This window comes from Oryx dammah, unplaced genomic scaffold, assembly GCF_014754425.2.
Source record: "Oryx dammah isolate SB20612 unplaced genomic scaffold, SCBI_Odam_1.1 HiC_scaffold_11, whole genome shotgun sequence".
Classification (NCBI taxonomy): domain Eukaryota; kingdom Metazoa; phylum Chordata; class Mammalia; order Artiodactyla; family Bovidae; genus Oryx; species Oryx dammah.
This window is the reverse complement of record NW_024070195.1, coordinates 47,954,510-47,969,000: the sequence shown is the minus strand read 5'-3', so window position 1 is coordinate 47,969,000 and position 14,491 is coordinate 47,954,510. Positions and strand designations below refer to the sequence as shown.

Here is a 14,491-nt window from a genome sequence, read left to right as displayed (position 1 = left end):
CCAGGCTGATCGGAGACACTTGCCATGCCAGCTCAAGGCCAGGGAAGAAGGTGCCCTGGGTGGCCTTAGCAGCAGAGGGAGGAGCAGGAGGCCACAGGCAGGAGTAACAGGAAAGTCACGGGCCTGGTGGTCTTAGTGTTTTTACCATTTGTAGTTTAACAATTCTATTTGCATTAAAAACACTCTTAAATTTTGACCTGGTTCAGAAAAGTACGTATTGTGAGTTTATTAGCATTGCTAGACCGTTTAAAAGTAAGCACGTGATAAAGAGATGACATTTAGGGATAATAAAAGAGTCTGTTTTCTCAGCAAGTACAGGGTTAGCACATATCAGATAGACAAGTAGAAAGAGATCAGTGAAACCAAGGAAATTTCACAGTTTATAGATGAAGAGGTAGGCGGCAAAAAAGACAAGCAGAGGCAAGAGAGAAAAAAGAGTTGAAACTGAGCAGGCGGGCCGTGAAACACAGGTCTTTGAGCAAAAACCATCAATATAAAAGGCAAATCCTATCTCCTTTTGCAATGACATAGTGCTAAATCACGACTTCAATGATTTTGTCTTGTCAAGTGACAATGACGGTCTTGTCAAGTTTAAAACCTTTAAAACCCTAAACTTGTGCATAATAATACTTTCTGAGAAAACTAAATTTTGCAATTGTGTGTAACAAACCCTTAGCTTACACAGAAGAAATTCAGTGTTTGTCCTTGATTATTTTTTCTGTTTTGTTTTGAGGTGATGGTCCTAAGTTGTTCATCTACAATAAGAGAACTAATTGTTCGCAAAAGATACAAGAGCATCTTCCTACATGTTCAACAGGCCTACATGCAACTTAATTAAAACTCAGTCACATATGAGAAACCTTTCCCTCCCACTTTATCTTGCTCATTAAACAGTAAAGAGGTAAGCAGAGTTAGGTTTCCAATAGAGTTAAAAATCACAATAAACAGAAAATTGTAAAGCTAAGAAGAGTTTCAACAAATTAAAGCTGAAAGGAGAAGAGACTTTCAAATATTCATAACACATATTTACATGACCATATTTGACATGATATCATTTTCAGTCCCATTAAATCAAGGGAGGAGGGGGGCTGAGGATCACGAGACAGGAAGGCACAGTCGGTCACAGCCACAGGGAATCAATGCTGCGAACACCACCACACAAACACCAAATTTACACAATAAAAATGCAGTGGCGACACAGAGAGTTCTGAAACATACACAATTGCACACATCTGATTGTGAAAGGCAGACCCATGCCCGGTCTTTTTAGAAACAACAGAAAACTAAGCCCTGTTCAACAAACCACTAAGGACAATAACAAGCACTTTAGGTCTCAATAGGGAGCCAGGTTTGGGTACTGAAAATAAGAGACGGAAACAAAAGGAAAAAATTATACAAAAGTGGGTTGTGTGTCTCACGATAAATCAGCTGGTTAAGGAAAAAACCCTTTCCTACTGTGGCACTAAACTCAGCAGAGACGGCCATCACACCTCTGCTCAGTGGTCTGTGGGAGCCCCCACCCCCAAGTCGCCAGACACGGGGCCCCAGGGCGCAAGCTGGCAACACAGGTGATCCCCCCCTAATCACCTCCTCAGCCCTGTGAAGAAACCTGAAGAAGGGAGCAGGAGCAGCGAGCAGCTGCAACAGCTTAAGAATCAGCCACGACTCTTCCGTACTTTCATAATTTTCCCAAGTCCAATCTGCCTAAAGCAGTCAGGGAGCATAGCAGAGTAAGGGAGAGCCAAGCAGCATGCTGAGGAGCTCAGGGGTCAGACCTACAAGTCCTGGCTGTTACACTTACTGCCTGCTTACTCTGCTTCCAATTTCCTTACAGGGAAACAGGGGTCATAAAAGAGGTCACAAAAATATCCCCTCCAAGGGCTACAGTGAGGATCAGAGGAGATGTGTTTGTTGCATGATTTTTCACTCAAGTTGTTTTTTTAAATTGTGAATAATATTTTATTTAGTCATATTTGTTTACAACTGAAACTGTGGCAATTCAAAATTTATATCCTTGCCCATGAGCTTCTTATAAACACCAGAAAACATTAAACCTCGGGTTCCACACTGTTCTGCTGTGCTTTACGAGCTGCCTGCCATCTGGCTTCATGCGGATTTTCCTGCTGACAATCTCACTTGGGAAAAACAAGTCCTCCAGGATGGTGTCATGCACAGCTACCAGTGTGCAGCTCCTGGGAAGTTTTTGCTTGTTTTTTGTATAGCTTTTTTGAGTTTGCTTGGGCAGAATTCTCGTCTGAGCAATAAAGACAATGTGCTTCCCACTGAACTTCTTCTCCAGTTCACATACCAGCAGGACCTGGATTTTCTGGAGAGATTTCAGTTCAGGAACGGGAACAAAAATTATGATAGCTTTCTGACCACCACCAACTTCAATTTCCTTGGCGGCCATGATGTTCAGCTTCTGCAGCTGGGCCCTGAGGTCCAAGTTCATCTCCAATTCCAGGAGGGCCTGGGAGATGCCCAACTCAAACTCAGGGGGCTTCTCACCACTGGTCTTCACGATCCTGCTGGGCCTGGACGTGGCCTGGGCCCTGCCAGTGGTCAACACCTCAGTCAGACTGTAATACTCATCATCACCCAGGCCTCCAGACGTTTTGGCTGCTGGTTTTCTCTACTGTTAACATTCACCAGTTTCTTCCCCTGACTATCAGGAAGAAAGCAAACTTCTTTCCTATCTTCTTTGTACTATCACATATAATATTTAATCTTGAAGTAGAATTTAGATGTCTTTGAATAACCTGATGATTTGGAAGGTTATACCTGTATCTACACTCTTAGGAAGTTTTCACGGTGCCAACTCCAACTGCAAACACTGCAGGTTTCAACGGGACCCAGCTGTGCCAAGCTGCATGTCCAACATGGTAGCCACCAGCCAACTGTAGCAACTGGGTACTTGAAATGCAGCTTAGTCAGAATTAAGACATTCTGTGAGTGTAAAGTCTGCACTGGATTTCCAAGACTTACTATGAAAAAATAATGTAAAACATTTCATTAATAAATTTTCATACAATTACATGTTGAAGTGAGTTAAATAAGATTATTACTAAAATCAATGAGACTGAAGTAATTTAAAATTACACATGTGGCTCATGTCTGTGGTGCTCACTGCTTATCCTGAGCAGCATGGTCGCAGAGAGAGGACAGTGACCAAGGCTGCCAAGATCCTCCCGTGAGGACTAGGTCCACCTGGAGAAATGCCAGCTGACCTGTCCTAACTCCTGTCTACAGCCAAGTTAGGTCAGACTCTGCTGGTCATACTCGGAATACAAGCTGCAACTCCAGCTTACTGTTAATATACATGTTTTCACAGCACTGTGCTTAAGAATGAAGGTTCCAAACTTGAGCCACAGTTTGCCATTTCTATGTTAGGGAAGCACCATGAATTCTGATCAGCTTGGAGGTAACTTGAATCTTGAGAAACCTGTATGCAGGTCAGGAAGCAACAGTTAGAACTGGACATGGAACAACAGACTGGTTCGAAATAGGAAAAGGAGTACGTCAAGGCTGTATATTGTCACTCTGCTTATTAAACTTATATGCAGAGTACATCATGAGAAACGCTGGGCTGGAGGAAGCACAAGCTGGAATCAAGATTGCCGGGAGAAACAGCAATAACCTCAGATATGCAGATGACACCACCCTTATGGCAGAAAGTGAAAAACTAAAGAGCCTCTTGATGAAAGTGAAAGAGGAGAGTGAAAAAGTTGGCTTAAAGCGCAACATTCAGAAAACTAAGATCATGGCATTTGGTCCCATCACTTCATGGCAAATAGATGGGGAAACAGTGGAAACAGTGGCAGACTTTATTTTGGGGGGCTCCAAAACCACTGCAGATGGTGACTGCAGCCATGAAATTAAAAGACGCTTACTCCTTGGAAGGAAAGTTATGACCAACCTAGATAGCATATTCAAAAGCAGAGACATTACTTTGCCAACAAAGGTCCGTCTAGTCAAGGCTATGGTTTTTCCTGTGGTCATGTATGGATGTGAGAGTTGGACTGTGAAGAAGGCTGAGCGCCGAAGAATTGATGTTTTTGAACTGTGGTGTTGGAGAAGACTCTTGAGAGTCCCTTGGACTGCAAGGAGACCCAACCAGTCTATCCTAAAGGAAATCAGTCCTGAATATTCATTGGAAGGACTGATGCTGAAGCTGAAACTCCAATATTTTGGCCACCTGATGCGAACAGCTGACTCATTTGAAAAGAGCCTGATGCTGGGAAAGACTGAGGGCAGGAGGAGAAGGGGACGACAGAGGATGAGATGGTTGGATGGCATCACCAACTCAATGGACATGGGTTTGGGTGGACTCTGAGAGTTGGTGATGGACAAGGAGGCCTGGCATGCTGCAGTTCATGGGGTCGTAAAGAGTCAACCACGAATGAGCAACTGAACTGAGTGAACCTGAATCTTCGGGGGTCGAGGGTAACACAGTTCTGTCTGGGAGTCTTTGGGCTTCATGGTCCACCTCAACACTGCTGAGTCCTGCCCCAGCCCACAGGTGCAAGGCCTTGTACTAAGGTCCACAGAAACAGAGCCCAGAACCAAGGTCACTCTGAAGCTGTCACCATTTGTTACCACTGCCAAAGGCCCCTGATCACCACTAACAAACTTTCTGACTCCAAATTAGGCAAAGATGCCCACTCCAGTAAACACTCTATAGCACCCCAACCAATCACCTAATGCCAACCTTCCAGCAGGAATTTTCTTTGTCTTGTGGCTATAAAAATTGGCTACTAACTCACAAAAACTGTCGACCCTCCCTGGCCTGTCAGGAGTTGTGTGCCTGAAGTGCCCACTTTATCTCTGCTCTTTGTTCTTAATAAACTCTTTCCTGCAGTTCTGTCTGGAAATTCTTTTCTAACCTGCACTCAGACTGCCTCAACAGACACTTAATCACAACTCTCCATTCTCCTCTCATCTGTAAGAAGCTATGCTGGGATAGGTATGAGTCCCAGTGACTACAGGACCAGGGCCCAGGCTGGACAGAACCCACCTTCCAACCTCAAAAAGTTATCTCCATGTCCTCCCTCCTCACCGACAAACTCTGAGGTTCATAGAACAGTAACACGTAAAACACATTTCCTTTCTGTGTCAACTATTTACCAGTAGTCTTGAAAGAGGTTAACACTGTTTACTCCTTTCTATCTGGCAGCTATCAGTTCTGTTCAGTTCAGTCGCTCAGTCGTGTCCGACTCTTTGCGGCTATAGGTTATCATAATTTAAAAACTGATATCAAATAAAAAAGCAGTGAAGAAAGCACTGCAAGTAATCAAAACTGACCTCTGCATTAAGGAAATATATTTCTGTTTAAATTAAAAAGTAAGCTGATATTGTAATTTCCTATATCATTCTATAAAAGTATACCAAGTTCCAATATAACCGTTTCACAGAAACTCAGGTATAATCACAGTACAAACGGAAAAACAATTTTGAAAGAGCAAACAAAGGTTTTGTATGTCACCCATATATCCACTTTTGCAATCACAATTCTATCTACTTTGGACATTAAAAAAAAATACTCTGCTTAAACTAGGCTATTCAGACATTCAGAAAGCACAGTCCTGTCAGGCTGGATTTCAGCAGTGTGCAGGAAATCAGGGAACCACAGTTACAATGTATCATTTCCTGCTGTGAGGGTATCAGAAAAATTCACTCAACAGCTGTCACCACTGAAATTGAATGAGTTTCTTTCTACATCTAAATCCCTTGAAAATGGTATCCAACTTATGTTAGCCCAGGTGATTTTGCCTGCAGTTACTCCAATGAGAACAAAATCAATAAAATTCTATTATAAATTGAATGTAAATTATTTTTCCATAAGCACGACGTTTACTCCATTTTGCATAAAAAAAAAAAATTCTCTCCAAAAAAGTACCGGCAGACAGTATGAGGATAATGATGCGTATTTCCTTACGACTAAGAGACAAGAGGCACACAAACCCGATAAAAACTCAGACTGACATGGGTTTCCACATCAGGCGACGACTACAAACAGCACAATCACTACGCTTCCTTGTTTCAGGCTGGCCTCATCTTTTCCCATGTGTTCCATATTTTCCTATTTATTCCAATTTCTAAGCTGCAACAGTCCAATGAACTGCAAGAGCGCTGAGATGCACTTCATTTTTCTATCAAAAATATCTGTACCTCACATTGTCAAAAGTCATGGAACTGCACCCTTAAAATGAGTACATTTCATTGTATGTAAATTATACTTCAATAAAGTTTATTTAAAACAAAATATACACCTACCATCCCTATAAGATAGTAGCTCTACAACACTACATAGGTGTTTTCACCATATACACTTAGAGCCCCCCAAAAAGATCTCTACTTTCATGACTACATTTTTTTATATTCCTTTACATTCTCAGCATATTCTGCAAGTACATGACTCCCTAAGCAGAGGCTGTTTTGACTGGACTCTGACCCAGGATGGTCAAATGATTACAATAAAGAAAAGGCTGCCGGAGAGACTGGTTATGAAAAGCTGAGGATGGGTGGGCGTGAAATAAAGCTCTAATACCCAGAAGAACTAAGACACTGAACTGACGGCCACTGTCTCATCTCCCCACAGAGGACAGGGCGCTTCTGAGATGGGCTATCACCAGCTGAGGCATGCTGCAGTGTCCCCTCACAGCTGTTCCCTAATAACAGAACGCCAGGAGCATGAGATTGGGGTTTAGACAGTCACTGTCTCATCTCCCCACAGAGGACGGGGAGCTTCTGAGATGGGCTATCACCAGCTGAGGCATGCTGCAGTGTCCCCTCACAGCTGTTCCCTAATGACAGAACGCCAGGAGCACGAGCCTGGGGCTTAGCGGGGTTTTGGAGGGAGAGGAGATGAAGGGGACAGCTAGTGAGGGTGATCGTGACAAGTCACATCTAGAGACTCCGTCACGCGCTTCCTGCACACTCCTTTGCTCTTGCACAGCATCACCAATGGCTCATCATGTTAAGGCTTTCATTCCACAGATCAAAACAGCAAGGTTCATAACAGGTTTGGTTTTATTCTGTTTTTAAATACAGTCTTCAACAATTGTATATGTCACTGGAGGAAAAAAAAATGAGTGTCTTTCTAAAATCACACAGGCAAAAAGAAAGACAGGACTCTCCCCAGTTAGCTACTGACTCCGAGAAACAGTCCTAAGTCCCAAAACAAAAGGCAAAACCAGCACTGAATTTCCACAAAGTGTAAAGAGTGTTTCATCACTTAGTGTTTCCAAGAGCTTTCCCTTGGAATTAACAAAATTCACCAACCTTTTGTCTAAACTACCATCTCATTCAGTCTCAACATTTAGTAGCTTAAAAAACCTAAGTGAGAGGTAAATTTCAAAACCTGAAGGGTCTTCTCCCAGCACCGGCTCATCCAGGAGTTTCCCTGAGGTGCAGCCATGTTGCAGTAACACGGAGAGAGAAAAACAGGAGGACAGAGACGCCTTGCTCTCATGGAGCATACACCCCAGACAAACACCAAAATCAAATGAACACGTAAAAATGACCATTTCGGCCAGCGACACTGCTGCGCAGCAAACAGAGCTGAGAGCGTCACAGAGGCCCAGGAATGAGGGCTGGCGACCAGGAGGGACCCTCGTGAGGCTGAGGACACGCTGCTCCCTATGACACAGGTCCCCACGGGCCTCCTGTGGGCGGTGTGTCTGCTGCCCACCGAGGACCACAGCAGCTTAACTACAAATGGGCTTCCTATTCCCTTTGCATTATCTTTTCAGAGCTGCTTTCTACACAGTAGCTACAAACAGCTGAGAGGGCACCATTCACCTTTGGTGAGCCTGGGCTGTCTGGCTTACCTCAGCCCAATCTATCAAATTTAGTTTCGTTTTTGCTGTGAATTGTGTCCGGTTGCCAGGACACAAACATGTGAACTTGCAAAATTCCCACAGGTCACATGTGGCACCAGCAGCTCACTGCCTGGGCAGCCTGAACACCGCCTGACCGCAGGCCTCCAGCAAGGCCGGCTCAGGCGGCGGCTCCGGGCGATGGGCCCACCTACCCCGCGGGCGGGGCTGCTGCGGCTCAGCGCCCCACACCCCCAGAGGGGCCCGAACCACAGGACCACAGGCATGGCCATCACAGACTGAGAAATCCATATCCATTCATCTAAAAACCGTTATTATACTTTTTAAAATACATGATTATCTAAACACATGTCAGGTATGACAGAGAAACATGCTGTCCAATCCAATAAGCATCAGTTACGACCGACAGTTTAAATTTAAATGAATTAAAATAAAAACACAGGAGCTATACTTCAAGCACTCAACAGCCTAAGCAGCTGCTGGCTACTGGGCTGAGTAGTGCAGGTATATCATCACACAAAGTTCCACTGCAAAGCTCTTTAGCTGCTAATATTTCACAGTAACTACCACGTTTTCTCAGGCTTTTAAGGAAAACTGTTTCCCATAGTATCATCACTATTTTGTACTTTGTTAGGGCTTTATGCCTAACACAGTGAAAAATAATTTGTTACTCAACTACAGGACAATCAATATTTTAAAGAAACTCAAAGAGTAAAGAATGGGAAATTTAATAACTACAGGCAATGAAACTACTTGAAAAACATAAATAACCATAAACTTTGCTTTCCAGGAAGACTGACAGCATCCACAATGCATAAATGCCTAAGAAACCCTGGACTCACGATGAACAGACACTTGACCCTCCAGCTGGGAACAAGCTGCATGGATGCAGCGCTGTGGGGGCTGTGAGCCCACAGAGTCAGGGGCTGCTCCTATGCTAACAGCCACCATAATTTACTGTAATTACTTTAGTCAAGATTCTCTTTTCTGACCAACAATCAGTTCTGTAAGATCAGAAGTGAATACTTATCCCGAGAACCTAATATCGTATCTGGCACCAAGTAGTCCCCATAATGTGTGTTAAATCAACGATAAACAAAACTAACTCTTCAGATGCTAAAAGATTTGTGACCCTGTACCTACTCCCAAGTCACAGCCAAAACATACAATCTCACTACAAAGTCCACTATTTACAAAGGTATCTATTTGCCTTGGCTGGATGGCCAGTCGAACAAGCAAGGAAAGATTTTCCTATCTTCTTTCTATATCACTGAAACGAAAATCAGTACTTTATATTCTTATAAAAATAACTGTTAACCATTTTTTCAACCTTTCAACATGTTAAGCTAACAAAGTGACCTAACAATAAAACCCCAGGGTAATTCAGTATTGTACATAAATGAAGTGGTTTACTTGTAAAACTGATGAAAGTGAATGATATTAAAAGCTGTCTTCAATCCAAGAGAAAACTCTCACTGTAATAGGCAGAGCAATGGCTTCCAAAGATGTTCACCCATGAACACGATAGGTTACGTAGCAAAGAGGCCACTGAAGATGTAGTTAAGATGAGGGACTTTGAGGTGGGGTGATTCTCCTGGGTTTCCATGTGGACTATCCAACCACATGAGCCTATAAAGCAGCAAGCTTCCTCAGGGAGGAGGCAGATATGCAGCCAAGTAAGTCACCCTTGACAAACGAGGACTGGTGCACCGCTGCTGGCTGAGGCAGGGGACCACACGCGAGGACCAAAGAGCGGCCACGGGGGCGAGGGCAGCAGAGGCACGAATGTGGCCCTGGCGACAGCTTGCAAGGCAGGGAGGACCTCAGGCCCACCCCCGCAAGGAACTAAACCCGGCCAACAACGCAGATGAGCGCAGCAGCAGATTCTGCCCCCAAGCCTCCAACAGGAACCACAGCCCTGCTGACACCTCAATTTTAGCCTGGGGAGGCCCAAGTCACACTTCTGACCTGTATGAAAAAAGTAAGTGCTGTTTTGATCCATTCAATTTCTGATAATTTGTTAGGGCTACAATAAAATGTTCTAATCCAGACGCACTATAAGGTTTAAAATTCATTATTCTGAATTCTGTCTTCGTCAAGTGACTGCTTCCCTCTCTCCTCTCCTGCCCCAGGAAGGCGCCTCGCTCCCCGCCCTGCCCGCTGCTGGGCGACGCCTCCTCCTCACGAGTCAGCGCGGCGCCCCTTTTTCGCCAGGCCCTCACCTGACCACAGACACCGCACAGAGTCTAAAGTTTTTCTTCACAGGTTTAGTCAACAAAGAAAGCCTAAATATCCAGTGAAACGGGAATGGGGATGTAAAGATAGATATATACATCCTCAACTAAATATTACAAATCACTTAAAATTAGAGCTATGAAAAGTAATCTTCTCCTTTATCATGGTATGATATATTAAGTGAAAATGAATGTTTTTAAAGTTTAACCATTTAAATTATTATTACATAAAAATATACACAGAGATCACAACAATTAAAAGAAAAACCTAGCAGCAGTTATATTAGTGGGGCGGAATTCGTTTCTATTTTTCCAAATTTTATTGGGTTGGCCAAAAATTTCCTTCAGTTTTTTTAAGTAAAAATAAAACACATTTTTCATTTTCACCAAGAACTTAATTGAAAAACATATTCACCATTTTGTTCTACTACCTTCTGCCACAGGCACTTACATATTATATTCATAAACCTCTCAAATGAAGTTAAACACACTTAAATGAAATCAAAATGTAAATTTCTTAAGAACAGAAATTGTGTCATTTTTTTCTATTCCAAGCACAATATAGGCACTCAGTTCCTGATGGATGCCACTAATGAAGAGCTTGCATTTCCATAAGAGATTGAAGCAAAATGCTTTTAACTATAGAAGTTCAGCTAAGAAAATCTGGGCAATACCTCTACATTCTCAGAATTATGTATATTGTTTAGCAATATCCCAAATTACTAGGTTGGCGAAATGTTATAATAATTCTCTTTCAATGTCTAAATCCTGTAAAATGACTTGAAAATTTCCCTATATAGCTACTTTCATTTTTACAGGTATTGGTGTCATCCACCATATTAGTTTTATTGACAAATTTAATTAAAATGCTACTCATCATTCCTCTTTGATCATTAAAGGCACAAACAAAATTAGAGCTAATAATGATTTTGATTTCAACCTCCTAATGTTCTTCCACTCTAGGTTATAAACTATACAGTTCATACAAATGAATGATGATTATTTTTTCTAACAAGATTATCATTATCATCTTTCAAACCAAACAGTACTCTTTCCTATTTTGACCTAAGCAAAAATAAAGTAAGAGAAAAACATTACATTTAAACAGCCTAAAGAGACAATTCAGTATGCCTGAAAGACTTTCACAAGGTTACTTTGTATAATAGGAAGCAGCAAACTATGCCCATCAGCTACGCACAGATGACTCTGACGTGGTAATAAAACAAGAACCATCTGACTTAATAATAATAAAAACAGCAACATCGGTTGGTGCATATTACATGTAGCATCCAGCCCTGGTTGCCTAGCAACTAGCCATGAGTGAATTCCACAGAGAATGAAAGCCCTAAATGAATGTACAGTTTGTGCATGTTTCAAGGACTCAAGAAATGTCAGTAGTTAATCTAAATTCTTGTTGATAATGACCACACTGGGGTAGAGGAAGAGGAATCCATCATTATTGCACAGGACTGAGCACTGACTGGAGGTAAGATCCAATCCTTTAGGTCTATGTCTTCTGAATTAGCGGTTTTACAGAAGAAAGAATGTAATAATATGATTTATAAATTATACAAATTATAAGAACTTTATGCAAGAAAAAAGCAACAAAATAGGACTTCTTTGGTGGCACAGTGGATAAGAATCCACCTACCAATGCAGGGACATGGGTTCATTTGCTGGTCCAGGAAGATCCTGCATGCCATGGGGCTACTAAGCCCCTGCACCACAAGTACTGAGCCCGCACTTGAGAGCCTGAGAGCTGCAACTTCCGAAGCCCACGCACCCTCGAGCCTGTGCACGGCAACGAGAAGCCACAGTAACGAGAAGCCCCAACACCTCAACAAAGAGCAGACCCTACTCACCTCAACTAAGACAAAGCCCACACAAAGCAACACAGAACTAGCACAGTTACAAATAAATGAAAAAATTATTTTTAAAAATATCACTGGTATAATAGATATTCATTCATTCAACAAAACACATAAGGAAGACCTATCATGAAAGGCACTTTGCAGCTCTCACACTTTACTGGAGAAATCAGATGAGGAAGCAAGCGGTGACGACAGCACAAGCCCTGGGACACAGGAGCCAGCCACTGGTTATTACGGGAACGCACGTACAACACGAATGGACTCAGGGCAGGAGCAAGGTGAGAACCAGGTGGTCAGGAAGAGCTCATCAGAGGACGCAAACACAGACAAGTGGTCTTTAGTCGGGTCACAGAAGTAGAGGATGGGGGAAGAGCAGTCCCCGCAGGAGGTGAGCACAGGCCTGGAACTCGGGAGGAGCCCTGGGGCCCCACTGGCAGAAGAAGTCAGGGTGTCAGCACTGAGACAAAGTCCAGTTAGGCCAGTTCCTTCCAGAAGGACCTTGTGTGCCAAGCTGAGGTGTTCTCTCACCTCATCCCATGGGAAACTGGGGAGACAAAATCCTTTTAAACTGAGAAGTAAAAGAATCCCTGCAGTGACGACATGAAATGGTACACAGAGGGCAAAGCCGGCACCAGAGGGAGACACTGGCGTTGGGCTGGGATGGGAGGAGGATACCTCCAGTACACAGAGCCCTCGGGAAGGCAACTGCGCAGTATTCAGGCTGCTCCCAGTCCCTCAAGAGGTTTTCGACTGGACCCCACCCTCCCCACTGCAGAGACGGCAGGAGAGGAGGAAAAGAGGGACTGACCAGGGCAGAAGGGAGGATAAGCAATATTGAAAAATATTGGAAATAAACTCCAGGCCAATTTCTGACCAAGCAGTGGCACTCTAAGTTTCAGAAGAATAAAAAGAAACCATAATGGAAAAACTAAAGGTGCTTAGCTACATAAAACTTTAAAATTTATGTATGCTAGATAATGCAACATAATAAAAAAATACTTTCAGAAAAAAAAAATCTTTGTAACAAAAACAATGAAGAGTTACTACCCTTTATATCTAAAGTCTGTGCTCATTTGTTCAGTCCTGTCTGACTCTTTGTGACCCTTTGTACTGCAGTCCACCAGGCTTCTCTGTTCATGGGGATTCTCCAGGCAAGAATACTGGAGTAGATTGCCATTTCCTCCTCCAAGGGATCTTCCCAACCCAGGGATCAAACCCATCCATGTCTCTTGTGTTTCCTGCATTACGGAGGGATTCTTTACCCGCTGAGCTACCAGGGAAGCTGGTATTTATATCTAAAGTACATAAGATCAAATAAAACCAGGAAATGCTATCAATAAATAAGCAAAGATACAGAGAATTAAAACTACCTTAAAATAAAATGGATAATTAAAATGTTTTAAAATCACTCTTAATACAGTCAATGCAAAGTACATAATACCAATTGTATCTCTATGGTAAACCTATTAAATTAGCAGCTGTTCACTGTCCCATCTGTTCAGGGTACAGCAATATGGACGATCTTGAACAATATGAGAGCGTAAGTAGGATAAGGTTTTTGAAAAAGAAATAATATACTTAAATCTTTAAAATGATTCATATGCTTTGATAAATTCCACTTTTGATAACCTATGCTAAGGAAACGATCAAAAATACAGATCAAGGTTTACATACAGCATTTTTGTACTAGTGAAAAGAATGAAAAGTAGTCTAAATACTCCACAGTGAACAATAAATACACTATAGGATAACCATACAAGAAAATAAAATTAAGCTTTTGGAGAGATTTTAGTAACAGAAAAAATGAAAAAAAAAAAGCTAATTATATAAAAGTATAGTGATGACATGCTTTTCTTCCTCCTTTTCTGTATTTTCTAAGTTTGCTTTTTCAATAATGAGGATAATTTTTTTTTAATTTAGAAAATAAAACTTATCTGAACTACTCCCAATAAAATATACGCAGGTTCCTCAAGTCTGCCTTAGTCTCACAGTTAAGAAATTGGCTCATTCCCTTTGAAATCTTTCTCAAGTCAGTCATCACTACTCATTTTAACTTAACAACCAGTTCTACACACTTTTATTCAATTAAAAGAACTTTCTATAGTACCCAGAAGTCAAGGGTAACAAGCACATGGCACTAAGAACTTAAAGCACAGAATTAAAGGGAGAAAGAAAGAAGAGGAAAAAGAAAACCTTTATAAAGTTTCTAGCCCTGGAAGGCGCTTCACCCACAGCGGTGCTTTACCCACCGTGCTGGAGGTGCGCTTACAAGCTCGACAGGGTGGCCTTTGTGTTGTTACCTGAGGTGGTTGAGCAGAGGCTGGAGTCTCTCGTCGGACTGCACGGCAGGCAAGGACCTAGCTGTTAACTGAAAGCAGAGAAGTGGATGAATAACCACACCAAAGGCCTCAGACTGAACTTATTTGAATAATAAATGCAAAATGGGGACGAGAGAACGGAAGGAGAGGGTGTTCCTAAAATTTAAGGACACTGTTCCAATTTTTAAATCAAAGAATTGTAAAGAAAGCTGATCCACTTTTTCATTAAA

General features: G+C 42.3%; 1 protein-coding gene and 1 pseudogene across 1 annotated transcript in view; both read right to left on the bottom strand.

Moving 5' to 3' along the window:
• PRIM2 (DNA primase subunit 2) overlaps positions 1-14,491 on the bottom strand; it is a 290,358-nt gene that overhangs the window by 95,108 nt on the left and 180,759 nt on the right. The window contains exon 8 of the mRNA XM_040249226.1: positions 14,244-14,311. Within this exon, the coding sequence (XP_040105160.1) occupies positions 14,244-14,311 (68 nt within the window). The remainder of the gene's footprint in view (positions 1-14,243; positions 14,312-14,491) is intronic.
• On the bottom strand, positions 1,695-7,417 carry LOC120870237 (annotated as a pseudogene).